General features: G+C 41.7%; 1 protein-coding gene across 1 annotated transcript in view; it reads right to left on the reverse strand.

Annotated features, from left to right (window-relative positions):
• The window catches only part of NTF3 (neurotrophin 3), a 49,726-nt gene extending 34,154 nt beyond the window's left edge, over window positions 1-15,572 (reverse strand). The window contains exon 1 of the mRNA XM_064420521.1: window positions 14,979-15,572. Coding sequence (XP_064276591.1) covers window positions 14,979-14,996 — 18 coding nt within the window. The 5' untranslated portion in view covers window positions 14,997-15,572. The remainder of the gene's footprint in view (window positions 1-14,978) is intronic.
• Window positions 15,573-18,426: the final 2,854 nt, after the last annotated feature.

Consider the following 18,426-nt stretch of genomic DNA (forward strand, 5'->3'; position numbering starts at 1 on the left):
AAATTCTTCCCTGTGAGGGTGATGAGGCCCTGGCACAGGTTGTCCAGAGAAGCTGTGGCTGCCCCAGCCCTGGCAGTGCCCAAGGCCAGGTTGGATGGGGCTTGGAGCAAGCTGGGCTAGTGGAAGGTGTCCCTGCACATGGCAGGGGGTTGGGGCAAGAGGATCTTTAAGGTCCCTTCCTTTTAACTTGCTTTAAATTCACATTCTAGCCTGTAGATTAAAGTTTGGGGTTTCTTCCTTGTTGCGGGGTTTTCTAATAATTATTTTTTACATGAAGAAAATATTTTATTGCAAGGAAATTAGATATTGTCAAGAGCAAAAGAAGCAAGGCTGAAGTTTTGATTGCAAAGAAGCAATCTGAGGTGAAGACACAACCATTGTACTAAATCTGTACAAACATTCTAGGAGGGAACATAGCAAGGGTCAGAGGTACTAAAAGTCTTTTGTGAAACAGGAAGGCAAGTAAACAAAACTGTTAAATTATCATTTGATTAAGTAGATGGAGACACAGTAGAGAAGTCTGATAAAACAATTATTTTTCTGTGCCTCTAAAGAACTTTGAAAAAAAAAAAATCCAACCTTGATTTTAACCATTAAGGATGGTTTCAGTTTCGGTCTTGAAAGAGGAATACAGGGATGCCTTTTCCCTTAATTCCTTTTTTTTTGGTCTAACCCTCACCAAGGCACAGTGCATTGTAGAAGGAGAAAAAAAGAGAAAAAGAAGATCATATGCAAAGCATGAAGAGAAGAAAGATGATAATGAGAAAATAGAGATGCCAAAGGTCCTCAAAGAGCCCAACCTTTCCTGAAGTCAAACAGAAGGGATTCAAACAAGAATTTGCCTTCTCACAAAAATAAGGAATGCATTGAAAAATTACATAAGCAGCAATAATTGTGTCTTTTTTGTTTTGAGGGGCTTGGTCAGATGTCATAGATTTATTTCATTATCATGGTATCAGGAGAAGAAGAGAAAGACAGTTGTAAAGAAATTTTGAAAGGTATCAGCACCATATAAAGATAAAAAATATTGTGAGAAACCTTTTTTTACACAACATATTTGAATCTTTTTCAGGAAATTTTAGAGGAGCTTGTGGACCTCATCTACTCAGATGATGCTGGGGTACAGAGACATCAAACCGAAGGAAAAAAAAAGAATACTACAAACTCCTGATTTATGTTTAGAGAGGAAAAAAAAAGGACAAACTGCTAGGTTGCACAGCAGAAACAAAACAAATTGCATGTTTTGGAGGAAAAACAGAAGACAATCAGAGCTGACAAGGTTACCCAACCACAAACCCATAGGAATATGCAGACACAGGAGATAATTGAAGACTGCAGGCAAAATTTGACAAAAGGTAATCAGAGCCAACTTGTAAAAGAATCCTCAAGGATTGCATTGTGTGTGGAAAAACAGTATCAGTTTATGCCTCTCCAGCTTTTGGAAAGATTTGTTTTGCAAAAGAGAAGCAAAATTCTGCAAAAGATGGCAAAAGAAGGCTGAAAGTATTTACCAAGAAACTCAGTGTGTGTGCATGTCTGAAGAAAAGAAATATTGATTGGAGCTCTTAGATAATTATATATATATAAATATCTAAACATAAATATATAGATATAAATGTACAAATAAATAAATACATATATATATATGTATATATGTATATGTATGTATGTATGTCTGTATGTATGTATACGTGACAGTCACAAAACCACAGAATTATTTGGGTTGGAAGGGACCTTGAAGATTATCTCATTCCATCCCCCTGCCATGGGCAGGGACACCTTCCACTAGCCCAGCTTGCTCCAAGCCCCATCCAACCTGGTCTTGGACACTGCCAGGGCTGGGGCAGCCACAGCTTCTCTGGGCAATCTGTGCCAGGGCCTCACCACCCACACAGGGAAGAATTTCTTCCTGATATCTAACCTAATTTTTTCTTTTCAGTTTGAAGCCATTTCCCCTTGTCCTGTCACTCCAGGTTCCCTATTTATATTTTTTGGGAACAGTATTATCAGTCTCCTTGGTATGCAGATGGGAAATTATTTGCTCAAATGTCCCTCAACAGAAAGCTTAAAGCAGGAATAGACACTTAATAATAAGATTAAAACCAAAGGTGCTGTGAAATCTCATAAATGAAATGTAAATAAAACATAATTAAAAAAAGAAAATCTACTTAGATAAAGAGCAAGGCATCTCCAGTCTTGTTCTGTGTTCAGTTAGTGCACATACATATGCACAAACACACACACACACATATATAATTATATTTACACACATAATTTCCAATATTTAAAGCAAAAAACTCAGTGATTCAGACACTATCCAGAGACTGAACATTACTATAATGATTTTTGTGCTTCTGATTTCCCATCCAAAGGTGCTACATTCCATTTCACACTGTTATAAGAACAAGGTCTAAATTACCTACATATAAATTCAATTTAGACAAATTTTAAAAGGTTTTGACAGAGTTAATCAACTTTAAGTGGAGTCCAGACTGCAGTGTTCATTGGAAGGTAGGAAAGACCAAGGCAGATAATTTCCTGTGGCAAAAGAAGTAAAACTTCAAATTAATCTCTTTCCTTTTTCTGTCCAGAACTGGAGCTTTCAAGATAGCTGAACAATTAGGTGACAAAAAGATACAGAAAAAATGGCTTTGCAAAATCATATATCCTTAGTGTAATTCAGCCCTTGTTGAGACAAGACTTTGATGTTGATAATTGACAAAGCTGGGCTGGTGATGAATAAACTTGACACCTGGCTCTTTTCATACTGATCCTTCAGTCTTTCCAGATGGCAGAATTTACTTCTGTTCCCATCTGTTCCTTTTCAGTAAGGAAAAGGGAGGAAAACCCAAAATTGCTAAAACATTTTATGGCTTTTAGAAGTATCTTTGAGGTTGTTTTCAAGTCCTTTGCTCTGGACCACATTCCTGCAGAAGGCTGCCGATGGCACCTATGATTATTTGCCTCAGATCAAAGGTAGGATGCCAGGTTTCATTTTTCAGATTTGGTCTGACATAGTTCATCTGGATGAGAATTTCATGGATGGAAAAAATTGAGAGAGCTGGAGTCACCACACCAACACCTTCTTGCAAGAAGAGAGGAGAAAACAAGCAAGGAAGCAAACAAACAAGCAAGGAAGCAAACAAACAAGCAAGACCAGTGTCAGACTGCGATTAGATAATTTTTGACAGGTCAGAGCAGAATTTTGGAGAACTGTTCCTACATTAAGAAAACTTTTTTTTAAATTATTTTTGTGCAGAAACTACCACTCTCATTTCTCTGGCTATTGGCAATAGTTTCTCTGTTGAGTTCTCAGGACTTGACTCTGGTCTAAATTTTTCACTGCCTCAAGATAAACTTATTCCCTAGGGGCGCATTAGGCTTCTTCCATGTAAGTGGGGTCAGAATTAGGCCTCTGTTAAGTTAGTTATCTCCAGAGTTAGCAACTGGCAGTTCAAGAATATTCGGCAAGAGGAAAATAGATGGATGGGAAAAGATGGAAAAATCCCAGAATGAAATCCATCAATGGTAATCTGCCAGGTAACCAGAAAATAATTTTGGATGCTTCTTTGTGATCTATAAGTTTCCATGTATTGCTCAAAAAAAAATTAGTTTATCAGGAGAAAATTCAGAAAGCAATTGGAATAAACAAATCTCCCTAAATAGCCATAAATATTTAGAGTGTTTATGAATAAAAATGGAAATAATTGAATTTATGCTGCTGGTTGAAGGAAGGTTGTGGTGCCCATGTGTACTCTGCTCTGGTAAGACCCCTCCTGGAATATTGCATCCAGTTCTGGTGTCCCCAACAGAAGAAGGACATGGACCTGTTGGAAAAAGTCCAGAGGAAGCCACAAAGTTGATCAGAGGACTGGAGAACTTCACCTGTGGAGACAGACTGGGAAAGCTGGGGCTGTTCACTCTGGGGAGGAGAAGGGTGTGGAGACCTCACAGAACCTTCCAGTATCTGAAGGGGATACAGGGAAGCTGGAGGGTGACTTTTCATCAGGAGCTGTAGTGACAGGGCAAGGGAGAATGAAAAGGGAAATTTTAGGGGGGGGTTGGAACTGGATGATTTTTAAGGTGCCTTCCAACCCAAACCATTCTGTGATTCCTGTAGAGGACCAGGAATATTTCAGATTCCAGTCATCCTAAAGGATCATGTTGTCCTAAAAGCAGCTGAAAAAAGTCTGTAGCTTGGTTCATGTGTCTCACCAAGCAGTCTGGATACCTGAGAGGAGCCTCAGGGTGTTTGCATCGACCTGGCAGAGCATTGGACTGTCCTCTGTGCTCATCCTGCAGGGGAGCTGCTGTCTCTGCTGCTCCACCAGAGCTGCTTTACCCATCAGGATGTCTTAGCAGCAGCCTGCAGGGTGTCTTTGGGTGTCCCTGGAGAGCTTTGCACTGCCATCCAAGCAGAAATAAGGTTGGTTATCCTGATACGGTTTTGTTAATAGATTGGAGAATCTGGAGATTCTCGATGAGGGAAGGGGGAGACCTGGTAATTTGTATGTATTTACCTCCTGGAACACTGTCCGGGTTGCTGCCAGGCTACAGATCCATCCACCATCTTGAGGAGATGGTACTGAGCTTTTCACAGAACCACAGAATTACTGAGGTTGGACAAAACCTCCCAGATCATCGAGTCCAGCCTGTGACTGATCTCTACCTTGTAACCCAGCCCAGAGCACTGAGTGGCAGGTCCAGTAGTCCCTTGGAGACCTGCAGGCATGGGGATTCACCACCTCTCTGGGCAGCCCCTTCCAATGCCTGAGTACCTTTTCCATGGAGAAATTCCTCCTGATGTCCAACCTGATCCTGCCCTGGCACAGCTTGAGGCCACTTCCTCTCATCCCATCCCTTGTTCCCTGGGAGCAGAGCCCAATCCCCCCCAGCTGTCCCCTCCTGTCAGGAGTTGTGCAGAGCCACAAGGTCCCCCCTGAGCCTCCTTTTCTCCATGCTGAGCCCCCCCAGCTCCCTCAGCCCCTCCTGGTGCTCCAGCCCCTTCTCCAGCTCCGTTCCCTTCTTTGGGCATCCTCCAACCCCTCAATGTCTTTCTTGTAGCGAGGGCCCCAAAATTGGGCCCAGAACTCAGGTGTGGCCTCACCAATGCAACCTTTCTTTTGAGAAAGAGCTCTTCTCCAAGAACGGGCTATTTATTTGAAATATTTCTGTCACTTTCAGCAATGACACATTTTATTTTCACTTTTTCCTCAAGGAATGCCATCACAAAAAGGTAACCGCGAGAATTTAACTAAAGAAAAAATAAAATTGAAGCCAAACCACTTGTCTAAAATGGTCTCTTGCCAGCTGTCCTACTGCCACCCAGGACTGTGTTGTTGCTAACAACTTGTCCATGGGAAAGCACTCAATCCTGTAGTAATGAATGGCACTCAAGCTGGATGGGGGATGGTATGAAAATTTTAAGTGGAGTGATGGAAGCTCAGTCACTTGATGAATTTAAAATTAGACATGACAGAGCTTTGAGGAATATTCTATCTGGCTGGCTGGGATCTTAGAGAGACAGACCGTATTAGGAGATATTAGACTGTACTAGAGATGGATTTTGTTGGGTTTAATTCTCCAGTGCTGAGGAATTTCTCTTTGCTTCCTGAGCCCAAGAGCCACCTGTGAGGCAGAACCATCATGCCCTTGTTTTCTCTAGGTTAATGTGCTTCACTGGCTTTGTCCTTGTAGCTCCAAGTACCAGTTCCCTGGTCTGTGGATGACTGGTGGATGAGTCAACAAGGACACAGGATTTTTTTGAGCAAGGGAGAAACCTGAAAGGTTTTTAAACTTTGGTGTCCACAGAGACTTAGTCGAGATTTATTAGAACAAGTGGGGAATGCTTGTTCTAATAACTAGTAAATTCCAACAAAAACAAAAAAAAGGTATTTGTTGCAATTTTTCCAATCAAAATACCACATATCAAATATCTCTCCCCTTATCTGATTTCTGTGCTCAACATACTAAAATTATTTGGATGCACATTCATTGTTTAAAAAAAATAAACCCCAAGACACAAATTCAAAGTTACAGCCTCACAAATATTAGTAGGATTGCCTGGGTGCAACTGAGAGCAGAATTTGACCTACAGTCAGGTGGGTTTCCATGTTTGCCCTGATCCTATGTTAATCAGAAATGCATTGGGATCAGTGGAATTGCTGGTGTCAGTCTGAACCAGAGGTGCAAAGAAAGATTGAGGTAATCAAATGAACACACCAAAGGACAACTAAAACAATAAGATTTGATAATGCTGGTTCAAAAAACAGATGATGCTGAAAATTAATCAGCTTTTATTTCAGAGGAATGAGGCAAATGAGAACCTCACAAAAAAAAAAAAAAAAAAAAAAAAAGAAAAAGAAAAACAGAAAAAAAAACCAACCCAAAAAACCGGGAAGATTTCCTACTAGAAGAAAGACAGAAAGAAAGAAGAAGAAAAAAATCACTGGACTTTAAACCATTTCTGCTTCCCCAAAACTCAAACTTTTCCAAGGGAGACCACTCACTATCCTAGCAGATGTGAAAAGCAGCTTTAGCTTCTCAGGGCAACATTTAAGTCCACAAAGCTTTTGTTTATTTTCTTTTTTTTTTTTTTTTTTTTTTTTTTTAGTAAAACCACAACAACAACAACAACAACTCCTCCTGAAACTCATCTTGCAGTAGTATTTAGATTGTTTCTCTTTTCTCAGAGCTTGTGATAGTTTGTCTTTCAACAGGAAAACTAAACATATTTCCTGAGTTAAAGTTTTCAGACTTAAAAAGGCAGTTTGAACAGCACGGGAACACAGAAAGGCATTTTTAACACAGACATTTTCTCTGAGCAGAAAAAAAAGTGTCTGCCCAGATTCATTAATGAATATATTTTGTATAAATAAATTGATACTTTGTTCTAGTTACATCTAGAGTACATCTAAGAAAAAAGACATATTGAGGCAATATTTCCTAAAGGTGTCCCTATATGATGAGATGGTGTTCATCTCTCTCATAAAGAGAATAAAAATCTGTAAAAATCAGAGAAACATAGAATGGTTTGAGTTGGAAGGGGCCTCAAAAATCATCCCAATCTGAAAGTGTTAAAGAGTCAAGCTGAAGAAGCATGAAATGGAAGAAGGCTGCAAATGGATAGAAAGAATGGAAAATATAGAAAAAATTGCTAATAGAAGGACAGAGATTAGTTAGAAAAATGCAGAAAATAACAGATTCAGAGGAGAAAGGCCTAATATAATATGTCTAGGAAAAATCAATTCAGAGCAACTGAATTAAATGTTAGGGAGAAAGTTGGAAAGGTCATAATACTGAAAATTAGCTAGACATGATTTAAACAAGGAATTAGTGCTGGATTTATTAGATGGAAGTTATTTTGCAGTAGAAGAGAAACACAAAAGAGAAAAACAGTGAGTGCAAAAAGTCAGTGTGATTGCAGAAGGCAGGCAAATAGAGGAAAGAGGTCTCTTGGTTTTGGAACATCACTTTTATTCCTGAATGCCATAGTTCCATGAAGTTTTGGATGAAATTGAGGGAAATCAGAAAACTGAAAAAACATAATTAAGAAATTGAAGGATATGCTTAGAGGGAAAAAAATCATATTAACCCTGTAAGAAAAGAATGAGCTTAAACAAAGGACAGCTTAAGTCAAATATATGAGGGATATCTTTAGCAAACAGCAACAAAGAAGGAAAGTTGGTCAAGATGTTAGGGGTACTAAGTGGGATAACAGGCAAATATGGATAAACAGTAAAGAAAAAAACACCTTTTCAGAAAGATTTTTTAATGTTATGGAGTTATCTGCAACATCCATTTGGAAAGCCAATCATGTAAAATCTGACTGTGCAAATTGTTTGAGAAATGAGTGGAGAAAATGGTTTTACCTCTCACAGGAACTGAAAACACTGAAGTAGGTAAATATTTTTTAACTTTTAAATGTACAAATCCAGGAAAGACCCCTTAGCACATTAAATTATGTCTCCCTCTTAACAACTCTGTGGTTTAGTCTCCATCAGATTTATGAGGTCTATATTTGGCACCTAAAGGCCAAAATATCTCATCTTCATTTGGAGCAGAAACCAAATACTGCCCAAATCCCATCTCTGGAGGGGACAGAAGCTGATTTTGTCTTGCAACTGTGTCCATCTCCTGGGTGAGGCAGAATTCACTGGAGAGGATGCTGTATTCAAACTTGTCTAACCACAGAGCTTTTCAAAAAAAGTGGTTGGGTTCACACTCACAACCTGAATTCATGTAGAGTACATAATACTTCTTTCTTCTGCAGCTCTACAGTTCCCTGCGAGTTACCTCTGACTGTATCAATTCAGACTTTTGACAAACATGGTTGAATTTTTTGTAAGGCAATGCCTAGAAATATATATTTTTGAATTAACTAGGTTCTCGCATGGTAACTCAGCTATTGTAAGACAAAACATGCAAAATCTATAGCAGGATCAGACTCAAAATACAGTAATTTATTGCTGGAAGATATGAAAGAGCAACTGAGAAGAAGCACGTTTATTGCTGTGGTTCCATTATGGGCAACATACACATTGGAAATGTTGGAGGAGTTGCTGCGTATCTTACCCTGTGGGTTGCAATCCTTCCAGAGTGTTTTCATCACCTCTGGTGTAGGTTTTTTTTTTAACAAATAACACAGATAAGTTATTTAACAGATAAGTGGACTTTGCTCTGCAGATTATGAGCATTTTCATGGCTACACAAGCAGCAACTCCTGCTCTGCCTGATGGAAACATAGAACAGCCTGTCATCCTTCCCATGTGCCTTGAAAAGCAACCACCAGGCTCCTTCTCTGGGCCTGAGATGACAACCAGCAAACTGTTTCCACATGTGCAGACACACAGCCTTCCCCAATGCAGCAGCTCCGTCACACGTTCCCTCAGGTGGGAATTCCACACAAACCCAGAGGCTGAGCTGGGAAAGACCCTTCCTCATGTGTGTGAAGAGGTGGAGAGGAGATGGAGGCAGGGAAAGATCAGAGAGGGAGGAGTATATGGTCCTGCTGTGATCTTTCAAGTGCTTGCTGCCCTGAAGGAAAGGGCCACCTCTCCTGGCTTGCTTGTGCTGTGTGAAGGGGAGAAGGGGACTCTGAACTGAGCAGCGTGCTGGAATGAGGTTAGTGCCTCAGGAAGTGTAATCTCCCTTGAGGCTTCCTGCAGAGGACTCCCCCTATGGACTTAAGGTTCGTGATACAATCAGGAGCATAGCTGTGGATGTTGCTCCTAGGACTCATTTCACAACCTGGAGACTACTCCATATCCACCTTAGCACTTCTCTCTTCACACTCACATCCCATCTGTCCCCTCAGAAAGCAACTGATCCTCGCATCCCCCACTCACAGATGCACAAAGAGTCTCCCACACAGCAACAGCTGCCATCCACCTCCATCAGCTCTTCCCACTGGCTGCTCCTGGACACCACCAGGAGACACACACACATGGCCAGGCAAACATCTGTGTGGAGACCCAGATGTTCCAGCCCCTTACAAGCAGATTTCTCTGCATTGTCATGGCTGCAAAGGATTCAGGCAGGCATAAATGCCCCACGTTCTCCACACTGAGCACAGCTCGTTCACTCTTGCTTTGTTCCCTTTCCTGCAACAACCCATTGATCCCTTTCTCTTTTCTCAGCCAGCTGACAGGTTGATGCCACTGTTTGATTTTCCTTTTCCTAGTGGATGGAGCAGAGTGGTCAGAGGTAAGCGGAGCACTGGTGGCAGTGGGCTGAGCAGGCTGTGATGATCAGCCCATCTGAATCCCGGTGTCTGAGACTGCATCTTCCCCTCATAGACAACTGCTTCACCATCCCCTCCACTCACAACCTGCCATGGTGGGAAGTTCACTCACAGCAGAGAAGAAAGGACCTTCCTGCAGACTGCAACAAGCTGCAAGAACTGCCAGGAAAAATTATCCTGCTGGAGAGCTTGAGCTGGACTTTGTGGTGGGAAACCAGTGTAAAATACAGGATGATGGGTTCCCAACACAACCTATGGCTGCATGAACACTAATTGCTTATTATTTCACAGGCTGCTTGCTTTTAGCAGGAATTTGTCCTTGCAATGAACAGAAAAGGGATCTATGAACCATGGTCCATGGGACTGATGTTATTTAAGGTCTGGGCTCAGAGGCTTCAACCTTTAAGTTTAGAGGGTCTCTGTGATTAGACTTCTTCCACAGGATTATTAACAATCTTCTCACCAGCTATACCAGCTATGGGTGGAAACAAGCACTTTCCTACTCCATGTAGAAGAACCCAAAGTCCTAAATGAGCCACACAATTTGAAGGTGTTTTACACCAGATTTGAAGAACAGCTGTTGTCAAATGCAATTGTTTTGAAGGGAAAAAAGTTCCTAGTGCTTTTCTCTGACACCCAAGATATATCCTATGTTTTCAGCCCTCAACCAACTGCACATTACTCCAGCACTGCTTCAAGCCATGGAGAAAGCCAGTGCTTTCCTCTTTCCTTTGACTGACATCTGTAGTCCTTCTGTGTGCTCCAGCCCAATGGTTGTTCATCCAAGAGCCCTGTTAACTTGTCCCAGAGAAACCTCTCTGACCTTTTTGCCAGCAGCACTATTCAGAGGTTTTAACGTGTGAAAAAAAGGTTCATTGGTATGCTTCTGAAGGAAGCTGGTTTAAATATTGTAGTTAAATGTACTGGGTTTTTCTAAGGATTATTCAGCACTTCTGCAAAAAACCTCTAGAGGAGAGCCTGTCTGCTGTGCAAGTCATGCAGAAGGCAAGTACATCTAGAGCACATCAGGTCCTATTGCTACCCACGCACCAAACCATTTTCCTGGTTAGTCATCCTTTCCTACCCTCCTTCTCAATGCAAACATTGCTTTCCTAGCACTCACGAAACTCACCCCTGGTGCTGGCCTTACGTAAGTGATTTCGACATGGAGAGCTGTGCCACGAATGCAGTGGACACGTGATGTTCCACTCAGCCTCTGGTAGCCACCCTGCATGTCAGCACAGCCTCCTGGGTGGCTCTTTGGGACTTCCACATAGGCCTTCTCCTTACAGCAACCCAGGGCTCTTACACGCCCCACAGGGGTTTCAGCTTCTTCCTGGATGGTCTTCATCACCTGCAACTCGCACCCCTGTCCCTCACACATTCCGTGTATCCACGTGCCTGTCACCAAGGTCTCTGTGGATTTACCCGTGCCCTTGCGCGGAACTCCCAGTCTGCTCTCCTGGTGCAACTGCATGCACCTAGGGCCCTTTGCACACTTAACATCCCTCACAACAAGAGGCATATAATGAGAGATGCCTTAAGCCTTCATAAACTTTTTCTCACTCCTCATCACTCTTCCTTCCCCCATAAGTGGTTTTCCTTCTCCCAGACCCCACACCCAGGTCTGCAATCCTCACCTGTACTTCCCTCATTTCCTTCAAGCATGCTGTGTGCACAAATCTCTCTTATCAGACACAACTTTTCCCTCCCTTCACCTTCCCTTGCACAGCCCATGCAAGCAGGCACAGCCTAACAGGTCCCTTCCTCACTCTCACACCACTGTCTGTCAGCCCACGCTGAGCTCCTCGCCCCTCGTAACAGGAACTGTCATTCCCATCCACTTCCACCTCATGCCCTACAGCTCCCAACTCCACTCGCCTCCCCACACACTTCACATTTTACTTTTGACCTCAGCACAGCCATGTGGCTTATACAGCCCTCCAGGTATTTTTTCCTCCCATTCCTTCTCCTCCGACCCCTTTATATCTTTAGCCATTTCTCCACCAGCGCATTTGTTCTATTCCCTCTTGCTGGTTCACTCAGCCAGTACCTACCACAGAGATATAAACACATTTGTTACGTCTGTTGCAACAGAAAATTGCTCCTTTTTGTTTGTGTATGTTCTCCTCCTCCCACAGTCTTCCCATTATTCCTTGCTTGCTGTTCCTTCCCCCAACTGCTTCCCCTATAACTTATTGCCTGTTCTTTCCCCGTGTTGCTCCTACTCCCCAGCAAAGAGGCAACCCCAGTTCTGATGAGCAAACCACTGCACCTTTGCACCACTCCCTCTCTTTGCTTACTAAGAAACACACCCCCAAATTTTCCTTCACTCTCTGCTCTCGGCCTGTCTCCTCTAAACCACGTCTCTCCTGGGCATTACAGAAAACATAGCTCTTCATTTCATCCTCTTTCATACCTCCTACATTCCTTAATTTTTCCTCATTCTTGTGCTCCTCAACACCTGCCATGGCTTTATATCCTTGCTGCAGTTCATCCTGCCCCTTTGACTTCCACTCTCTTGAATTTCCTCACACCACTTCCCCATGGCTTTTTCCCCAGTTCTGTCTCTCCCTTGCAGGCAGGCAGCACACTCCAGCAGACTTTCAGCCTGCTCTGAAATATCTCTAATTAGTTACCCCTTCACATACTTACAGAACCCTTTTCCCCTCACCACACCCTATCTCCATCCAGCTCACTTTTCCTTCTGTGTTCCTGTTCTCAGCACGTTTCCATGACCATGCAAGCCTTGCCTTTCATACTCTGATACCTTCCTTGTAAATACATTCCCATATCTATTTCTTGACAGAATCAAAGGTGTCAACCCCCACAAGAATCATGTAGCAGATTATTTTCCATACCTTTCTCCAAATAGCTAATACTTCACATTTTAACTCCTCCTCCAAACATCCTTTGTGCCTTCACCTTTCTCTCTCCACTCCCACTCCATACCCAACCTCCCCCTTGCAGACCCTACCATCCTTGTGTGTCCCTTTCATATCCTCACCCAGCCTCCAGCCTATACCTTTTCCCATCTCTCTCTTGTGTTACTTCCTCTTGTGAGCTCCTAAACTTTCTGCCACCCACAAAGATCCTCTTTTTCCAGTTGATGTGCAGCAGTTTCCCTTTCAAGCTGACCACCTTTGCATGTCTCACATGCCATTATTACCCCAGTGCACAACAATGAACATGTAGCGCTTTATTTCTGCTTTATAACACCTTCCCTCCAGTTTTTACATACCTTTATATGCACCATTTCATTTTTTGTTCCCTGAAGAGAAAAACACTCCAACCCACAGCAGAACAATACAAGCAAAACCCCTTAAACCTACTTGTTCTGCATACCTCAAAATATAGCACTCTTCTACACAAAGCACACCACTGCTGGAACCTCCACTTTCCTCATGTTTTGGCTCCACCACCTGCAATCATGCCTGGATATTGTCCCCCCACCATGCTCACACACAGAATCCCTGGTATTTACACGTGTATCTCAGACCAGTCTTTTTACTACCAGCAGCTGGGACCATGCTGAACTCTTCCATTCTCTGCTGCTTTTGTCTAGCAAGGCTTTTCTTTTTCTTTTTCTTTTTCTTTTTCTTTTTCTTTTTCTTTTTCTTTTTCTTTTTCTTTTTCTTTTTCTTTTTCTTTTTCTTTTTCTTTTTCTTTTTCTTTTTCTTTTTCTTTTTCTTTTTCTTTTTCTTTTTCTTTTTCTTTTTCTTTTTCTTTTTCTTTTTTTCTTTTTCTTTTTCTTTCTAATTTTTTTAAATTACTATTAGATTTTGCTTTTCCTTGGATAATGGGATACCATTTATAGGTGCTTCTTGTGTCACTTCTCCACTTGCAAGCTTGCACATATCAGGTATTTCTGCACCTGAAAGTGCCTCTCCTACTTGTCTGGATACTTTCCTGAAGGCACAAATGCAAAGGCAAAACTTTACATACCATTTGCAGTCCTCATGCAACAAATCACATGAGCCTGAGAGCAAAGAGTGTTTTCTGAAAGATTGTAGCTCACAACAATCCTCTGGACCGTATAACATACATCCATGTCTATTTAAGAAAGGGGGAGGGGGAGAAGTAACCCCCCTCACACGCACGCACACACACACACACACACACACACACACACACACACACACACACACACACAGAGTCATCTCTAAATAACTGGTTTTGCAATATAGGAACACGAGAATGTGCACATAGCAGCCCTATTCAATCCAAAATATCCATCTCTCCAGATACTGCATATTTATAGTTATAGCTTTTGTATAGCTTTCCCGTTTATTTTAATGAAGGATTAAGAACTGATCAGAAAACTATCTAAACCATTCAAAGACTTTTTCCCCTCTTGCCTAAGAGCCTTTTGGTGTCTCCATAGGACTCGCCTGTAACTGACACTTTAAGCTGCATTTTAGCTGTTTAGATGAGAAACAGCTTTCTATTTTGCTCTCTAGGTGTGCATCTCTGTTGATTAGCTGTCTACTGCATTCCTGGAAGGTACTCACCAAATGCTGGGAGCTGCCATGTAAGAATAGTTTCCCTGCAATTCCAGCAGAGAGTGAGTGTATCTTTTTCACCTAGACACAGATGTGCAGGGAATCTTTTGATCTCCAGCTCTTCCCAGAGAATTTAGTGTTTGGGTTTGAGGAGAATGAGGATTAATTTAAGGGTCATGAACAGGGTTTTCAGTGTCTGGCATACACACAAAGTATGAAAGCTCCAGTAAAGCTGGTTACCTGTGGCAGGCGAGGTCTAGAAATTGGGAATTTTGGCTTTGCTTGTCATGGGCTCTAACTTTGCCGAAGGGCGAGTATGCTACGTGTGCTGAGGCTGGTTCTTGCAATCCACGGTCAAGATTTTCAACTCCTTTTGTTATATCTGAGCTTGCTGGTTTCCCTCTTAAGACAAAACCAAAAGTCTCTATTTCTTTTGCCTCTTATATCAGATTTCCTGTAGCACCTCACGTTTCTCCTCCACCACTTTCTTTCCAGGGACCCGAACAACAGTGTGAGGAGCGGGAGGAGAGGGGAACCTCAGGACTGAAGCAAACTATAGGGCAAGAAGGGGTGAGGGAAGGAGGAGGCACAATGGGAAAGGCAACATTTGGGACGCATCTACCGTTTACAAGACCCCCACCTCCTCCCCATTATACTTCTTTAAAGGACCCCTCTCCCCCCCTCCCCTTCCCACCCTCTTAGGACCCTATTAGAAAACGTCAAATTTCCCTTACCGTGGTAGGAGTAACCATGGCATCCGTATGAATGTTTCCAGAAAAGTCGACATGAAGAGAAAGGTGGATGTAAATACGTTCATTCAAAGTCCCAAAGTTGGTCTGCTTGGGTTGTGCAGAGTTGCTCTATGGGAGAGGAGCCTTAAACTCTGAGTCCCGTGAACATAATCTGCTCGATTATAACAAACCAGCTCAGCCAGATGGCTCTGTGCTCTGTGGATTAACCCCTTTATTGCCACACTCTGCTTTCCCTACCTACCATTTATAACCTTGCCTGGCTGGGGAAATTCAGAGAATGAGGCATTTTTTTGAAAATAGCAAAACCGTTGTAAAGGTCCTTTTTCTCCCTCTGTCCTCTAAAAAAAAAAATAAATCCTGTGCATATTTTTTTCTTTTCTTTTTTTTTTTTTTTTTCAAATACAATTGATGGTTTTATTCCTCTTCCTGGGAAAACCTCGTCATATTATTAAGAACAGTATTAGCACCAGGGAACGTTTTAGAGAATTCTTTTGTTAAATCACCACCATCCTTTCCAGACTGCAATTCTCAGCAGACGAGTATTTTATTGCAGGAATGTCTCTGTGTTTGCACTCTAATGGTCCATCCACTCCCCCCTTCCCGCCCCTCTGTCCCCCACACTCCCTCTGTCTCCCACATGCACACACATGCACACACTTTGCTCACAATGCCAGCATGTGCTGCTATTCCTACCCGTATTCACAAGTCACTGTAGGACATGTCAAGCAGGTGGAATAGAGACACAGAGCTACAATGCCATAAGCCCCTGCTCTCTTGCTCTGACTTCCCTTTTAATTTTTTTTCCCAGTTATTTGCAAATCTTTGACAAATTTATTTCTTCTATCAGTATTTCTGTCAAGGAAGTCACCCTCCATGACACAAAAATAAGTGCTGGGAGAAACATTCACTGTTAAGAACAGACCTTAGAATGGATTTGTGTACAGTTCCTCCTGTTTTGACTCGCAGATTCATCCATTAAGGATGGCAAGTGCCAAAAACATGGAAAGTTCATCAGCAACCAGCAGTGACTGGTTCCCAAACTTTTTATTTAGAGAGATTGCTCACAGAGATGGCTGATAAATTTAGCTGCATGCCTCTAAGTCTCCCTCTAAATTTACATGCTTAAGTCATCCTTCTTTTCTGTTTGATTTCAGCTTAATTGAGCAAGTCATAACCATAAGAACGTGGTCATATAAGATACGAGATGACACTTTAAATCATAAGGGTTACCAGATTGTTTCCTTAAAGAATACTTTTACTAGCTCAATAAGTTTTTTCTGTTCCTGTTTAACTATGGATTGTTTTTCTCTTTCCCTTCCCTGTTTAAAGATAGTTAGCCCTCTCCTGCTGTCAAAACTTCGTACAATCTCCTTTAAGACATTTTAATCTACCTGGAAAGTTGTCACAGTTTTATTGAAAAATTTACCACTATAGATTGAAACACAGATGGCGTCATTAGTTGCAATTGTCCTTCCTCTGAATTTTTTCAAGCATAAAATGGCCCCATTTAGGGGATTCTACAATTTAAACGGTTCTGTTGAGGGGATTCCACAATTTGTATCTGTCTCACAAGTTCTGCCTTTCTCACCCAGATGGAGAACAAAAGTCATCTTCCACCACTGCCTCCTAAGAATTCTATACTAAACCTTGCTGCTCTGCCAATTAAAAAAAAAACAAACAAAACAAAACACAACCAATCAACCAAACAAAAAAACCACCACAATAAAACCCCAACAAACAAAAAAACAAACCTCCTCAAACTTGTCTAACTCTAGTTCCAATGGATTTTGTCTCACCCTGTTCCTGAATGCTGTTTCCATCTGATTTAGAGCTTTTTCAGCTAAGATGAGGGAATTCGAATTAAATCCTGTGTGTCCCCCACCCAGTCCAAGCACTGCAGTCACATCTGAGAAATGCCTAAAATGTGACTCAGCTTTTAATCTCCTCAAGTAGACAAACAGTGCTAGGAATAGAAAACTTTCCTGTGGCTGGTGAACATTCGTCTGAAGGTAGGCAAAGGGTTAAGTCTCTGAAAGCAGCCCTAGCCCGGGAACTTCACATTTGCAGTAGGGAAAAAACCAACCAACCAACCAAAAAAAAAAGACCAAAAAAAAAAAAAAAAAAAAAAAAAAAACAAAAACCCAACAAAAAACCAAAAAAAACCCACCCCAAAACAAAACAAAACAAAAAAGCAGCAAAAGAAGTCTAGAAGCAAATGACATGGGCAGAAGGGCTGCCTACCTCTGATGGGAGGCAAACCTCCCAGAGCTTGCACGAGTGGAGAGGTTTTGCCCTGTGTCTGGGTCTGTGGGCAATCAGACGCCTTGTAATTTGAGATGTGGCACCTTAATCTCGCCAAATATGTGTGCACTGCAAAAAGCATTGTAGACAGCCTGTTTTCACAGCCAGGGAAAATGGAGACGTGTTTGGTCCTTGCCGTTTTCCAACCTTTCCCCTACAGATGTTTCTGTTGTTCTGAAGCTGCTTCTTTCTAGGTATTTCTACATCTTCAGCTGTTATTCTGGGCGTGGGGTGGTTTTTCCCTCATGCTAATCCTTAGTATAGGTGGGTTTCTTTCACACTTTAAGCAGGTTTCTGAATTTTTAATAAGAAGCAATCCAGCTCCCAAATGGTCACCTTATTCTATCTGTCACCCTTGGATCTGAGGTTCTGACGAGGAAAAAAAAAAGTTAAAAAATAAAAAAGTAAAATATTACTTATTACTTTTAATAAGTCCCTGTTCTGCCTTGAAGAATCTGAAACATTGCTCAAAGCATGCTGGAGAAAGTAATCTTTGAATTCTGGGGATTTTAACTGGGATAATTACAAGACATTGATCTGATTAATTAGGCACTTGACCAGACTTCAAAACATGTGATATTTTATATACTTTGAAGACATATATTTTTCTTTACATATTAACAAATACCACTGTGATTTCGTTTGATGATAAAAAATTGAATATTTATGGGGAAGACAAGAGTGTGAGTATGCAAATGTATGAACATTTTATTGAGTTTAATGCATGCCTTGGGTTATTCTAAAAGTAGGGAGCGTGTTCTATAATGGTTAGCTTTTGCAACAGCACCACTTTGTGGTTGAATTCCCAAACAGATCCCAAAAAGGGGTTGTAGGGACACCACATGTGCCTCAGCAAGTCTGAGCAGTTCCCATGGTGGTTGGTTTTAATATCCATTGACAAACACACTTACCTAGGATGGAAATGTGCTCCAGCCATATGTTTCTCTCTTTTTTAAGATGGTGGGTTTGAAGTAAAGGCAAGGAAGAAGAGGTGGGGAGCAGAAGATTAGCTCTGAGCATTTTGAGCAACTGATATCTTCAGTATAGGAGGCTGTTCATCTTTCAAGTGCCAAAATCACTTTTGTTCCAATTTTCAGAATTTTATAAAGGGCCTGACAAAATCTCTAGA

Source organism: Passer domesticus, chromosome 5, assembly GCF_036417665.1.
Source record: "Passer domesticus isolate bPasDom1 chromosome 5, bPasDom1.hap1, whole genome shotgun sequence".
Classification (NCBI taxonomy): domain Eukaryota; kingdom Metazoa; phylum Chordata; class Aves; order Passeriformes; family Passeridae; genus Passer; species Passer domesticus.